The 16,625-nt window shown below is 39.2% G+C and overlaps 1 protein-coding gene across 3 annotated transcripts in view; it reads right to left on the bottom strand.

Moving 5' to 3' along the window:
• Window positions 1-6,434: 6,434 nt before the first annotated feature.
• The window catches only part of RAB27A (RAB27A, member RAS oncogene family), a 79,988-nt gene continuing 69,797 nt past the window's right edge, over window positions 6,435-16,625 (bottom strand). For all 3 annotated transcript variants that reach the window (XM_060095291.1, XM_060095290.1, XM_060095289.1), the window contains one exon: window positions 6,435-8,729. In XM_060095291.1, the coding sequence (XP_059951274.1) occupies window positions 8,531-8,729 (199 nt within the window). In that variant the 3' untranslated portion in view covers window positions 6,435-8,530. The remainder of the gene's footprint in view (window positions 8,730-16,625) is intronic.

Raw genomic sequence — 16,625 nt, 5'->3', positions numbered from 1 at the left:
AGTGCGAGGTGCTGCGTAGACTTCTGAACTGGCTGTCCATCCTCTAGTTTTCCTCCCTACCGTGTCGTATAACGTCAGCATTTACTCACGTCTTGTATATCTTGTTTCTGGTTTGTGCTTTACCCCAGACGGCTCTCCACACGTGGCTCGTCTCCAGGAACTCATTTCTCTGCGGCCCGAGCCCCGCCCATGATTCCAGTCCCAAGCTGACTTGCCTGATGTCCGCGGCGGGAACCTGCTGCCCCGCGCTGCAACCGAAGCAGCTGAGCCTCAGGTTCGGAGGACTTAACCGGCAGTGTTTTAAAGACGTGTAGTGGTGTTCTCCACTTTTACTCCCCCACTCCCGCGCTTTTTAATTAATATACATATGTGGTTAAAAAAAAATTTTTTTTCCCACAGGAAACTAAAGCTGTCTCCCCAGACCACCAGTCCTCCTCTCCAGTAGCAGTCACTTCCTTTTATTACCTACCAGAGGTTTTCTGTGCATAGACAAAGATTTGTGTGTACGTGTCTCCACTCCCTCTTCTTGATAACACTGATGAGCATCCTGTTCACCCTTTTCTGCATCATGCTGTTATCTGCCTCCCCTCAATGGGATGTGAGCTCCATGAGGGCAGGGGTTTTTGTCGTTTTGTTTACAGCTATACTCCCAGTACCTAGAACAGTTCCTGGCACGTAATTAAGCATCCAATACACATTTTATTATCAGTGAATACTTCACATTCTCTTCCATAGTTACATAAACGCAATTGTAGGAGGGTATCGCCTGTGTTTGGACATTTGTTTCGTATCTTGTCTCCTATATTTAGGAGATAATAAGCATCCTTACTATTTTTTTTTCAAAAGTTTATTGGTATAGAGTTGCTGGGCCTATAACACTTAAAATTTGGTAGATAATACTAAATGCCTTTCAAAAGGTTTTACCAATTAACACTCAACAAGAACAAATAAGATGCCTACTTCACGACGTCTTTGTCGAAGGTGATCTTTGCCAATCTGAGATTTAAAAATATTTTTATTATTATTTTAACTGACATTTATTTGATTATGAATGGAGTTAGGAATCTTTACAAATGTTTGACATCTATTTTTTTCTGTGAATTGCCTGTTTATGTCCTTCACACAGTTTTCTACTGTGTTGTTGATTTTTTTTTTTTTTTTTTTTTTTTTTTGCGGTACACGGGCCTCTCACCGCTGTGGCCTCTGCCATTGCGGAGCACAGGCTCCGGACGCGCAGGCTCAACGGCCATGGCTCATGGGCCCAGCTGCTCCGCGGCATGTGGGATCTTCCCGGACCGGGGCACGAACCCGTGTCCCCTGCATCGGCAGGCGGACTCTCAACCACTGAGCTACCAGGGAAGCCCTGTGTTGTTGCTTTTTAACAGCATTTTACATATTAAGAAAGTTAGAGCTTTGCTCTAACTTTCAGAAATTTTTTCCCAATTTATCAATATTTTAAATATTGCTTATAGCATTTCTCTGTGCAGAAATGTCTTATTTGTATGTATCCAAATTAATCTTTTCTTCTGTGGTTTTGGATTTGGTGTTTTGCTTGAAACTGCATTTCCCTCTTCAAAATTGTTTTTCAAAGATTTTTCTCTATTATTTTTATAGTATCATTTTTCACATTTGAATTTTCAACTAATCTGGAATTTGCTTAAGTATAAATAATAACATAGGATTCCAGTGCATTCTTTTTTCCCCCCAGTACCACAGGTTGAATAAGGGCATTGCTTCCTCCACTAATTCAAAATATCACTTCTCCATGGGTCTATCTACTTTGTTCAAGTGATTTATCTATTTATGTGACAGTTCCAAAATGTTTAAATTATTGTAATTTTTTAAATAACTGGGTTTACCAGAAGTCCTCCTCTTCCTTCCTTAGCCTTCTTATTCCTTGTTTCTCTAGCTATTCCTTAAAGTTTTTTTTCTTTAACTTTAGAATCAGTTTGTCTAGTTATAATCTGTGAATACATGTGTTTTCCTTTTATCTGATACTTGCATTTATTTTTCTTTGCTAATCACATGACATGCAATTCCAGAACAATGTTAATAACAAAGGCACACATCAGAAATTTCAGTAATAAACATTTTCCCAACACTTCATTGGCAACCAAGATACTGAAAATTATTTTACTTTTGTTTGATCTTCTCCCTCTCTCATGCCCCTCAATAATTATAGAAGAGCCTCATCAGTCTTCCCAAGCTCTTTACACAGTTCCTTCCCAACTCTCTCAGTTTTATCCCTTTACTTCAACAAGGAATTTCCTGCCTTTCTCACCAACATGATAACCCAGCTTCACTTCTTACCTTCAGTGTCAGGGGCCCTATCCCTTATCTGTGTTCTTAATCCCACACCTTAAGGCTTCATTTGAGACTCTGTTCCCTTCAGCCTATGAGCATACTCAGTGCTTCGCTCTAGGTTGAATAGGTGAGTAGCCAGTCTTAGAAAATGTTTTTCTTTCCATTCCATTATTATTATTATGGAATACAGAGGAAGGGTTTAACAACAACAACAAACATGTATTTCACATCCAACAGACTGAACTGAAATCTTGGAAATATTATTTCTTTTTGTTTAGCTTGCTTGAGATGTAATGATTCCTGAATCTGAAGGTGTATGTTTGTCACCATTACTGAAAAATTCTCAGCTATTTTCTTTTCATATATTTCCTCTTCCTCTATGTCCTCCCATTTCTCCTTCTAGAATTCCTATTAGACATAAGTTGGAGCCTTAATCTTTCCTCTATCTCTTTTAACCTCCCTCATACCTTATCCCTGTCTACTGAATTCTGTATAATTTCCTCCAGTCTATCTTCTAGTTCACCAATTTTCTCTTCACCTATCAAACTTGCCATTTAACTTCTGACCATTACATTTTGAATATCAATAGCTACATTTTTCCATATATGGAAGTCTTTTTCTAAAATTCAAACCAGTCTTGTATCTTTAATAAAGTCTTCTTTTCCCAGATGTTTCCATTTCTTTTATGTTTGTAAGTATTTTAAACATCTTTACTTTATGGTCTCCATCTGATAAGTATATTATTTGAAGTTCTTAACTGCCATATTGCTGGATTTTGGTTCACTGGCCCTTGCTCATGTTTGGGGCTGAAGGGGGTGAGGAAAGAATGGGTTTTCATTTTAAATAGTGAGCTCACTCTTAGCCAGGTGTCTTCTGTAAAAATCCTGTAAGTTCTGGGTGAAAATGTATTCTCTGAAGAGATTTTACTTTGCTTCTCCCAAGAAATCCAGAGGTATTACCAACCACAAATCACTTTATGTTAGTTTATGTTCATTTTTTGGCTTAGACATTCCCAGAAAAAAAAAGGGGGCTAATGTAAACTTGAACCTCAAACCTGTGTAAAAGCATACTTATGGTTATAAATGCTCAGGGAAGATTAAGACATAGACCAGGCCCTGGCTTTGTATGTGTTTGGAGGTAGGGGCCCTCCATCCCAGTATCCTACCTCCAATAGATCCAAAGTTTCCTCCCATGATGGCATGTAGCCATTAAAACCAAGCACCTAGATTACTGATGCTGGCAAAAACCAAACCAAAAGGAAACCACACTCAGTATCAGTTTGTTGTAAGTTCCCTCTGTTGCTGTCATTGTTGTTGCTGATGTTGCTGCTCTTGTCTGTTTTGTGGAAAAAGAGGGATGGTCTCAGGGTATTTCCCTTACTTTCTTAGGAGATCAAGAGTTCATTAAAAAAATGCTCATTATATTTTATCCAGCATTATCAAGTGTTTTATATTGGGAGAGTTTTCCAGTTCTATACTCACCCATATTGCCAAAAATAGAAGACCTGGAAATACCATATAGAGTTTTCCAGCTTATAAAAACGCCAAGCAAAACATTCTTTAGTGTGCAAAAATAGACAAATGGGACCTAATCAAACTTACAGGCTTTTGCACAGCAAAGGAAACCATAAACAAAATGAAAAGACAACCTACAGAATGGGAGAAAATATTTGTAAATGATGTGACCAACAAGGGATTAATTTCTAAAATATACAGACAGCTCCTACAACTCAATATCAAAAAACCCAAACAACCCAATCCAAAAATGGGCAGAAGATCAGAAGAGACATTTATCTAAAGAAGACATATAGATGGCCAACAGGCACATAAAAAGATGCTCAACATCACTAATTATTAGAGAAATGCAAATCAGAACTACAATGAGTTATCACCTCACACCAGTCAGAATGGCCATCATCAAAAAGTCTACAAATAACAAATGCTGGAGAGGGTATGGAGAAAAAAAGAACCCTCCTATACTGTTGGTGGGAATGTAAATTAGTGCAGCCACTATGGAGAACAGTATGGAGGTTCCTTTAAAAACTAAAAATAGAGCTACCATACGACCCAGCAATCCCACTCCTGGGCATATATCCAGAAAAGACAAAAACTCTAATTGGAAAAGATACTTGCACTCCACTGTTCATTGCAGCAGTATTTACAATAGCCAGACATGGAAGCAACCTAAGTCTCCACTGACAGATAAATGGATAAAGAAGATGCGGTAATATATATACAATAGAATATTACTCAGCCATAAAAAAGAAAAAAAATGCCATTTGCAGCAACATGGATGGACCTAGAGATTATCATACTAAGGGAAGTAAGCCAGGCAGACAAAGACAAATACTATATGACTTAAATATGGAATCTAAAAAATAACACAAATGAACTTATTTGTAAAACAGAAACAGACTCACAGACATAAAAAACAAACTTATGGTTACCAAAGGGGAAAGGAGCGAGGAGGAATAAATTAGGAGTATGATTAACAGATACACACTACTATATATAAAATAAACAACGAGGACCTACTATATAGCACAGGGAACTATATTCAATATCTTGTAATAACCTATAATGGAAGAGAATCCGAAAAAATATATACATATGTATATTATACATATACATACATAATGTATGCATAATGTTAGCAAAGAATTACTTTGCTAACACATATTGTAAATCAACAACAGTTCCATTAAAAAAAAACTCATTGGGAATTGGCGGTACAGTGGTTAGGACTCCGTGCTTCCACTGTGGGGGGCATAGGTTCGATCCCTGGTCAGGGAACTGAGATCCTGCATGCAATGTGGAGCGGCCAAAAAAAAAAAAAGTCCTCATTGAACATTTCTTCAATAGATTGTTAGCTATCTTGACATCGACATCAACTTCAAAACATCAGAATATACTTCTCAGATTTCCTAATTTCTCATAATAAACCAATATGGATTTATTATATGAGAGCATTTCTGAACTTTTTTTTTTTTTTTTGCGGTACGCGGGCCTCTCACTGTTGTGGCCTCTCCCGTTGCGGAGCACAGGCTCCGGACGTGCAGGCTCAGCGGCCATGGCTCACGGCCCCAGCCGCTCTGCGGCATGTGGGATCTTCCCAGACCGGGGCACGAACCCACGTCCCCTGCATCGGCAGGCAGACTCTCAACCACTGCGCCACCAGGGAAGCCCCTTCTAAACATTTTTGAAGTGGTTACTTTCAAATTCTACTCCTCTCTTTGAACATTAATAGTGACTCTTGTTTTGAAAACTTTCACTTGACCCTGCTGCATCTTAAGTCCTTTATTTAGTCCACCAATAACCATTTGAGTACCTACTGTGTACCAGGCCTTTTCCAGGTAGTGGCAACACAATTTTGAAGAAAACTTCCCAAGTCCCTGTCCTCATGGAGCTTATATCTTAGTGGATGGAGACAAACATACAAATATATAAAGTGGTGATAAGTGACATGTACAAAAACAGAGCAGGATAACAAGGCAGGAGGTGACAATCTGGTTGGGGCCATGACTGCTATTTTATATAAGGTGATCAGTAAAGTCCTTTTGGACAACGTGACATTTGAACTGTCTTAACGGATGGGAGAGGGAGCCATGCAGATATATGGAAGACTAGCGTTCCAGGCAGAGGGAACAGCAAATATTCCTGAGGCAGGAACACACTTGACTGCTCCAGGAAGGCCCGTATGCCTGCGGAGGAGTGAGTGGGGTGAACAGTGTAGTAGGAAATAAGGTAAGAGTGTCCATCTCCCCACATATTCCCTCCTCATCCAGTCAAGTACTACACCACTCCCAATGCCTCTTGCACCCATCTCTCAGCCCCAGTCTTAGTCCTCGCCCTTACCATCCTTGCTTTGTTCACCTGAGGACAGCTAGTACATTTCCTGCACTGTAGATGCTTCATAAGTGTTCGAGGATAACATATTTGAATTATCTTCTCCAGAATATGCTGTCTTGGCTGGTCCCTCATCACGCATCTAATGGAATTTGTGTCTCTGAATGTGGTTTCCTTTAGCATTATGACTTCTGGTTGAAACTTTATTGTATGGGAAATGAAGTTATGTTCACATCCAAACTTGACAGATTAAACCAGTTTTTTATTATAAGCTTAATTGGCACAAAGTTCACTAAAGATACACTTCACTTTTACAGAAGCCTGTCAATAGGAAAATACATTGACACACAAAAATATATATATTGGTACTTCAATATAAATTTAAACAAATGATTTCCAAAGAGAATACAGGTTATTTACGCCAATAATTAAAGATGGCTCTTGCGTGTGCCAATATCATGTATATGTTTAATTGTGTATTATGTTTAAGGCCGATGGAATCTGTAGCTAACTTCTCAATTGGTTCCTAAATAGGCTGGAGCATACTGATATTGTCTTCTTTTTAACTATACAAATGAATCATATAAAATGTTCCCTGATATGTAGCTATAAAATTATTATTTACTCCACTTAAGTCTTATGGCAACTTTAGAAGGCACTGCCTGTGATGATGACCCTGCCCTTGAAATGTCTGGATCTTTTTCTCACCAGGATACACAATTCAAACGCATAGGACTCAATGACTCCTTAGTATTTAAAAAGGTCCTCATTTCAAGGATAGAAATATATAAGATCTTAGTAAACACAGCTAAGTTTCTTAAGGGGATGGTGGGAGGGCAGTGGCAAAAAAAAAAAAAACAGGACAGATGCTCAAGAAAAAGCCATTTGAAAATTATCATAAAAGTAATTACTTTCCATCATAGCTGTATTTTTCTAATTACTGTTATGCCAAACATTTGCCACCACAAAATACATTTATTTTTATTCTTTATTTAAATTATAATGAGTGGTGGGTGTTTCTTCCTAAATAGCCATTAAGCTCTTTGGAAATTTTAAACTACTTTACTTAAACTACTTTAATAAATAAGAATTTTCCCCTTTGATTTTTATAAGCAACTGCTATGAAGCATATTTTGAAACCACTTTTAATTTGGTAAAAAGACACTTTGGCAATGTGGAAGAGTACATGACCTTGGAAAGACCCAGCAAGTACAGTAAGTGCCCATGATCTCAAGGAAAACTACAGGCTACAGAACACTCCGGTTTTCTTATACTGAGCTAGAGTACAAATGTAACTGCTTAAACACAAACATCCATCTTCCACCAAATAGTAAACAGATATTTTATGTAATTATAAGATAATTCCTTCAATTCCACCAATGTAAAAATAAAACAAGTTGCAAAGATCAACAATATAGAGACTGAGGGTGAAAACAAGATGAGTCGTTCACAAGCTAATTGAAACTGCAGCCTGAGGATGCCAGACCAACATTATAAATATGAAGAAAAGAAGCTAAATGTTTACTTATCACAAATAACTTCAGCATAAGCACCAGCTATGTTCAGATGGGGCCAACACATAGGCCAAGTATAAATGCACAGATCACAGTGAACGAAAGCCATAAAAATCTAGCTCCCTGACCCTTCAATCAACCCTTCAGAGCAATGGGAATCTCGCAGGAAGCCAGAAGTCCCCCTTCAGCAGCTTACACAACATTAAGCCACCCCAGGCCTCACCCCCAAGCCCTTTCCCACCAGCAAGTCACAGTGAGCATATAATTTCTCGATCCAATTTATCCAAGGTCTATAGATACGGCCAATAATTTGCCCTATTTCATTTTAAAGAGAATGCTTACATAAATTAATGCTCAAAGACACTGAACCATCATTTGTGTATATTCTTATTTAACATTCAGATGGTTTAGATGGCATTTTAGAAGGTCCCCTATGGTGCAAGTAGGGTCTTTAAATTTGGATTAAACACTGATATTACGTCTAAGATCTTGAATGTGAGACTCCAGGCCTATCTGTGTTAAGGCAGGTGACAGTATCTTCAGTCATTTTACATAATAAATGCACTGTTCTGTGGCTACAAAATCCTGAATACTTGAATGATCTACTGCCATGGGCTAAGGTTTTATAAGGCACTTTGGCTATGCGAAATATTTCTCCTAACTCTCAGGCTGAATCTTAAAGAAATATTTACAAAGCTGCAGCAAAGTAATTTTAAAACTGGATGCTTTACTGATAGGTCTAACTGGGATGGTGAGAAGCAGTTTGTACACAATGCCCGTTAATTTCTCCCTGTGCCGTGCGTGTATCACCATAGAGAAGGTCACAGACATGGGCCACCTGAATTACTGTGTAGCTCGCTGGACTCTTCAACAGCCACATGACCCCTTTTCCTTTTCTTCATTCAACTGATCTGCAGAGGTGTGACCGTTGGATCGCACCACGCCTTCGGGAATCCAGGACTTGTCCACACACCGTTCCATTCGCTTCATTATCAGGTCCAGGAGCGTCTCAATTGCTTGGTTTATGTTTGTTCCATTGGCAGCGCTAGTTTCAAAGTAGGGGATTCTGGAAGACAGTGACAACTCAGGTAACAACATGTGGAGGGAAAGGACAGTGACCTTTGCTCTTGATAATTCAACTTAAAAAATCGGAAGAATACAAATATACAAGACAACAAAAGCATTTTGCCACACAGGCCACATTAAAAAGTGAAAAATAAAATAATTGACACTGCATTCCTAACAGACGTAAAACTTCTGGAAGTGTTTACTCCCATTTAACAGATGATTAAACTGCAGCTCAGAAAGATAAAGTAACGTGCCCAATTTCATAATGCTAGAAAGTAGCGGAGCCAGGATTTGAATCCACAGCTGTTTGATCCTAGTGTAACCAACTTAAACCACAGGCTCCACTGGTTCCAAATATGCATACTTGCATGAGGATTTCCAAAACAGAAAACTCTGTTTCACTTGATACATACGGGGCGGGGGGGAAGCTGATATAAGAGAGACTTCAGAAGTCCCTGGCTGTATTTGTCAAAGGCTTTGCCACTTGTCAGCTCCAGGCTGTATTCCTGGACCACACACTTGAAGACATTCTGAATTCCACAGCACTTCAGAGTTCCTCAGGTATTATCAATCTTAAGCATGTTTGTTTTGTTATCCCAGGACCCGAGGTTAGGTGTAATTTTTGTGTGTGTGTGTGGTATGCGGGCCTCTCACTGTTATGGCCTCCCCCATTGCGGAGCACAGGCTCCGCGGCCATGGCTCACGGGCCCAGCCACTCCGCGGCATGTGGGATCTTCCCAGACCGGGGCACGAACCCGTGTCCCCTACATCGGCAGGCGGACTCTCAACCACTGCGCCACCAGGGAAGCCCAAGGTGTAATTTTTTAGTAACTCACAAAGCATCATTTCAAAACTGTAAGGCTACTTTTCACATATTCTTAAGACATCAGTCTTGTCATGGTGGTCACCTTTCATACTTAGAGTCAGTCTTTGCAAGGGGATTAATCAATCACCTGCCAAGTTCTTCCTCCTTCTTAATAAAGTCATGAAAATAGTGATAAAATTGTATTTTCTTCAAACTGTTGAGTTCATTCCCACCACTTAGTAAGGAATCTGACCAAAAATGCTCTTAGATGCAAAATCTACAAAAGAAAGTTGTTTTAGCACCTCTGGGAGCCCTGCAATTGAATTCAGTAAAATATTCCTTACATTTATAGAGACTTTAACATCCAACTCTATTACAATACTTTTCCTGAAGAATGTCTTTGTTTTCCTGTCTTCTCATAGCATGTTAACACTACATCAATGACTCTGATTACAACTTTGGTTATTCTTTCATTATTTCCTGGCTAGGAGCAGCCTCCACAGGAGAGCTTTTACAGATTTGTTTTAACCTTCTTACTACTTTTACAGATCTTTTCACAACTGTTCTGCTTCCTGTGTCACCAAGAAGCACATCAGGGGCACATGTGTAGGGATGGAAGGCTGTCTGTCCATCATGATTTCCTCAAGATGTTGCCTTATTATCTGCTCGCTTCCTATGGGAACTAACAGGCCTTGCAGCTGGACTCTACAATCCTCTCCTGTTTGAGTACAGCTCTTAAAAAACGGTTGAGGAACCATCACTTCATTTGAGGATTTATCTACCGATCTGTGAGTTCTGAAGGACATGGTTGCTCCACTGATTCTACCATGACCATGTTCATAGCTCTTCATATGCTGACTCTAAAATATCTTAATCAGAGAAGGGTCCACTGGGCAAATTATATCATCTCAGTGGTTTTTAAACCTCTTGCCTGGATATCTCTTTGGTTACTATCAGTCTTTTTTCCCTACATCTTCACCTGGCGCCTTAGCCACAAAATGAAGGTAATACATCTTTCCCATCCCCCTGGTCACATGCAGTATTTCTTTACCAAGTTTGAAGAAGACATTCTTTGTGGGGACTGAATAAATACTTATTTATCAAGTACCTACGTTATTGAGCTAAGTCCTAGGGACACTTTGTAATGCTGCCATTTTTACATGAGCTGAATTTTAGATTAAGAATTCTCAAAATTTAAATACTTAGATTTTCTCCATCATGCTCTTTCTCAATTATACCCATGAAGAATCATTTAATATCTGCAGAACATTTCTTATACTTAAGGAGAAGGCTTGATCATTCTATCACCATTCAGAAAGCTATTGTTTAATGGAAAAGCAACTGAAAAACTCATCTCTCCCTCAGAGAATAATGGGCTGAAATTGGAAATACAAAAATAAAAAAGTAGTTGAGCAGTAAACTTTCTTGTAAATACTAGTCATAATAGTGTACATCTTACTTTTAAAATTTCCTCAAAGTCAATTAAAAATATCTTTCCAGCTATAGAGTCCTCAGCCTCAATGAATTCCTCAACAGGATCTCCTTTAAGCTATTTCTACTTTCCATAGTTTCTTCCATCTCAGCTCCTGGTAATTACCACACAATAATTTTTAAGGCATAAATGAGAAAGCACAGTTGAAAATACTTTTTAAAAAATGATAAAACCTATGCATGGAAGTTACAGACAGTTTGGAGAATGGTTAAGAGCCATAACCTCTGGAGCCAGCCTGCCGGGATTCAAGTCCTAGTACGACTCCTTACCGACTGTGTAGCCCTGGCAAGCTATTAACATCTGTGCCTCAGTTGCCTTATCCATAAAACTAGATAATATCAGTATCTTCTTATTAAGGATTAAAAGAGTCAACATTTAAAGCACTTAGAAATGCGTCACTTTTGACAAATGTGTCATTGATAAACATTTATTTCCAACGCAGTAATGGGTTAGGTTACAAAAGTTTGTTTTTTTTGGGCCTCCCTGGTGGCGCAAGTGGTTAAGAGTCCGCCTGCCGATGCAGGGGATACGGGTTCGTGCCCCGGTCTGGGAGGATCCCATATGCCGCGGAGCGGCTGGGACCGTGAGCCATGGCCGCTGGGCCTGCGCATCCGGAGCCTGTGCTCCGCAACGGGAGAGGCCACAACAGTGAGAGGCCCACATACCGCAAAAAGAAAAAAAAAAAGAAAAAAAAAAAAAAGTTTGTTTTTAATTTTGTTGTCTAAAACTTAGGACACATAGAAACAATGTCACTGAATCATGGAAAATCATAGCTCCAAGAGACCTCAGCAAGATTATAAACATTCAATTTCCAGACTAGCCCATAAGCATTGATTTAATCCACAATGTAGCTGATATACAGTCCTGCCCTAAATTCTGGTAAATTGAACCATGCTCCAAAACTTAGGACACATAGAAACAATGTCACTGAATCATGGAAAATCATAGCTCCAAGAGACCTCAGCAAGATTATAAACATTCAATTTACAGACTAGCCCATAAGCATTGATTTAATCCACAATGTAGCTGATATACAGTCCTGCCCTAAATTCTGGTAAATTGAACCATGCTCCAAAACTTAGGACACATAGAAACAATGTCACTGAATCATGGAAAATCATAGCTCCAAGAGACCTCAGCAAGATTATAAACATTCAATTTCCAGACTAGCCCATAAGCATTGATTTAATCCACAATGTAGCTGATATACAGTCCTGCCCTAAATTCTGGTAAATTGAACCATGCTCCCCTACGTCAGAGGTGGCTCACTCAGATCTGTCCTAGACAAAATGTTTCATGCTTCAAAGCATTTGTCTCCCTCCAGTCCCTGTCAAACCAAAAGAGGTTCCTTACTGCCCCCAAGTGATCATCACTAAATGCTGAGAGAAAATGGATCTTACTTTACTGATCAATACTGAAGTATAAATGACTGGTGCCTCTAGCAGAACTATGAGCTATTCTCTATTTACTAACTTCAGCAAATATTTAATTGGTAGAATTTCAGGGTATATGAGTGAAGATGTACACTTTTAAGTCACTCATATTAAAAGAGATACAGTATTAATAAGATATAGTTTAGAGTTCTAATTCAAATTCTAGTAACAAATTAAAAATTAAAAATATATTTCCTGGCCATCTGTGAATCTTCAGGTGATGTGACCAGGAGTCAGGTTAACAACCTTAAAATCTTTGGACTAATTATTCAGCGTCTTCTGAGCAATTGGGGCAACACGGTTTTTGTTTCTATAGGAATAAATGAATGCTAGAGATCACTCCTCTCTACTCTCAGTTCTTTGAGCTGCCAGATGAAAAGCAAATTAGATGAGATGCACAGCAAAGACGCTGAATTAAGACTTCTGTTCCAGCATAAAATGATGCCCCAGACACAGAAATGTGCCTTGTGCTCACATTTGAAAATTGGACTGCTCAGCTTGTCCTAAGGGCATAGGAAGTCTAGTGGATGGAGTCAGTCATATTTTTATGTCCATATCTTCCTGATGCTCACTTTTAGAAGGCTACTTTATCTGAACAGTTCTCCGCGTCTGTAAAGAGGTGTAACAGTGCTTCATGGGGTCTTGATAAGGAGGCAATAAGATAATACACGTAAAGGGCTTAACACAAGCCTAGCATCCGCAAGTGCTCAATCAGTGTTCATCTAGTGGGGTTCTATTCTTCTCTAAAAATAATATTCTGGGGGCCTCCCTGGTGGCGCAAGTGGTTGAGAGTCCGCCTGCCGATGCGGGGGATACGGGTTCGTGCCCCGGTCTGGGAGGATCCCATATGCCGCGGAGCGGCTGGGCCCGTGAGCCATGGCCGCTGAGCCTGCGCTCCGCAACGGGGGAGGCCACAACAGTGAGAGGCCCGCATACCGCAAAAAATAAATAAATAAATAAATAAATAAAAATAATATTCTGCTTTTCCTAAAACTTTCTAGGCAAAAATTTAGTAATCTTAGCTTAAATTCAAGAGGATCAATTGTCCCCCTTTTAAGCATGGAGACAGGTGTGTTGTTTCTTCTCGCCACATGGTGGTGCTAGAGCAGCATGACTAGGGAGCAGTACGGCCAAACATTTGAAGAAATCCTGTGCAGCTAATTGCTATCAATCTGTAAATGAGCACTTAATGACCTTTTGGAACACATGCAGAACACAAATTTTGATGTGCTTTTAATAAATAGATAAATCACAAATTTTTAAATAAAAAAAATGAGCAAAACGAAAATTAGGGTGCAGCTTTTCACCAAGACACCTATATCCAGCTCATGTCATAGGTTAGGACCCACATTTTTAGATGTTTTCTTTTCCATGACTTATTTCTACAACACTAGAAGATCTTAGATCCCAGGAATGAAAGCAAGTGTATTTGGTGATTCTGTCCAATGGTTCTAGATATCTGGCTCATGTGTGGATCCAGAAATTATGAAGATATTTTTCACTAAAGTAAGAAGCGAGTCTCACTACTCTTCATGGCCTGTTGGCTGGTAAATGAACAAGCATTTACAGGAAAGAGTGAGTGTATAAACCGTTTCAGCCTGGGAGATTGTGCCCAAATGAAATTCAGGTCCTCTACTGCGTTCTTTGGGGCTCTGGAAATCAGCCTTGTCTGTTTAGTTGCAGCTTATGTGTGTGGTTTTAAAATGTGCCCAATGATACGGCATTAATTTATTTCTTGAATAAGGGTCGGATGTCAACAAGTTTTCAAAGAATAAAAAACTATTAGAGATCAAGCTATTCATACATTTCAGCTAGTTCAGACTAGATAAGATACTGACAGCAGTATGCTGAGCTAAGCCACTTGAAATCCCAGAAATGGTCTGTACTCTTATTACTAATGTTGTAAATCAATGTTTTTAACACATCCTTCATTCAAGAAACTCTTGAGCACCCTTCTCATCACTAGCCAGCAGTCTCCAGTGGGGGAAAAATGTTGTCTTATATTTGCTGCCCCTAAGAATAGATCTTAAAAGCTCTCATCGCAAAAAAAAAAAAAAAAAAAAAAAAAAAATTGTAACTACATGGGACTTTCCTGGTGGTCCAGTGGTTAAGACTCTGCATTTCCACTGCAGGGGGCATGGGTTCCACCCCTGGTCTGGGAACTAAGGTCCCACATGCTGCCAGGCATGGCCAGAAAAAAAAAGGAAAATAAAATTGTAACTACATGTGGTGATGGATGTTAACTAAACTTACTGTGGTGATCATATCACAATATATACATAAATCAAATCATTAAGTTGTATACCTAAAACTAATACAATGTTATATATCAATTATATCTCATTTTTAAAAAATTTGCTGACTCTTTCTTTGCACAGCACATGTGAAATACATACTTTGAATTATCATACTTTCATCATATTCATAATGTTCTCTATTTCCCTCGACCCTGAATCAAAAGCAAAAGGCTTTTATTGATCACCAACTATCTTCTGTGAATAAAGAGGGTAGAAGGATGCTTAGATGCAACCATTTTCACTCAAAATAAAGTCCTTTCCTACCCAATTGTGGCTGGTGCTCCTTTGGTACCAATCTCAGTGTCCCTGCCCAGTCTGTATCAAAGCTGATGTCATTAACTGTGCAAGAGAAAAAATCCTCCTGGATTTAGCATGGATTTTCCGATGTTAAGTCATTGAGCACATTTCCCTTCTCCAAGCATGGCACAAGTAGACTCCTGCTTCATATTCTGTGCATAATGATTTTGTCCAGCTCTGCTGTCAAGGAAAATATCTGCCAGCATGCACAGCTCATAGCAACTTGACATCTACACAGGTGGTTCTCAAAGTGTTATCCTCAATCACTAACAGCAGCAGCATCTAGGAATCAGCTAGAAATGTAAAATGTGGGGCTTCATCCCAGACCTACTAAATGAGAAACTCAGTGGGACAGCGTTCACGTGAAGCTGGGGCACACTAAAGTCTGAGATCCAACAGTATCATCTAAAAGACGAATGTTGTCAATGTTGCATTCTGCTTTCTCTTTTAATATATTTGTCACTGACTTTGTAGCTTTTTTTTTTTTTTTTTTTTTTGTGTGTGTGTGGTACGCGGGCCTCTCACTGTCGTGGCCTCTCCCATTGTGGAGCACAGGCTCCGGACGCACGGGCCCAGCGTCCATGGCTCACGGGCCCAGCCGCTCCGCGGCATGTGGGATCTTCCCGGACCGGGGCACGAACCTGTGTCCCCTGCATCGGCAGGCGGACTCTCAACCACTGCGCCACCAGGGAAGCCCATGTAGCTATTTTTAAAAGTATTTCAGCAACAGTGTGAACTATAATAGTTTTGACTGGCAGAAGAACAAATTTGAATAACCCTCTGTTTTGCTCTCTTCTCCGATTTCATTGACAATATTATTCAATATTACATACTAGAAAGCATTATTTTGTAGCTGTTCTAAAAAACTTGACTAGTTTACAGGGCACATCGCTTTGTTGTGTTAGGAAGTGACCTAAGAGCTTCACATTACAATTTAACCAAGTTTTATAGCAAAAAAAATAATAAGGTAATTAGGGGTGAAGGGATTCTTAGTCTACTAAAAATAATTTTTTGAATATTCATCATCATGCATCCAATTCACCCTTTCTATTTTGGGCTGCTGCATGAAGCCCTCATTCTCAGATTTACTTGTCCCAGCAGACACAGATTTATGTTCCATATTTGCACTGTAACATGTTTTTATTAGGTTTGCAAAGTTTTTCTGAGACATAGTCTTTCACTCTCCAAATGCATGTATATTTCAGAGAACCACCTGCGAACCAATGACCCATTTTTATGAACTGAGGAGAGAAGGCAATACTATAGTAACAAAAAATGCAAATTTATCAGACAACATACAAATGATATGAAGATATGCCATAAACTACTGTTTTCTGACTGTTAGCACATAGATGGACTAACCAACATAGTCCTCTAGTGCACGTGTAACCAATGAAAATATTACGATTATTAAAAATGAAAAAAAGATTTCTGTGAAAATAATCATTAAACTTTTATGTTCAAATTTGTAAAATGCATGTGAACCAAATTTCCCCTTTACACCTTCCTCTGAAACTGCCAAACAGCCTACAGAACTCTATTTTATGCTTCCTAAATCCTAAGGGATGTC

This window comes from Mesoplodon densirostris, chromosome 4 (assembly GCF_025265405.1).
Source record: "Mesoplodon densirostris isolate mMesDen1 chromosome 4, mMesDen1 primary haplotype, whole genome shotgun sequence".
NCBI classification, from domain to species: domain Eukaryota; kingdom Metazoa; phylum Chordata; class Mammalia; order Artiodactyla; family Ziphiidae; genus Mesoplodon; species Mesoplodon densirostris.
The sequence above is the reverse complement of the archived record's forward strand: the minus strand, read 5'-3'. Positions and strand labels throughout refer to the sequence as shown.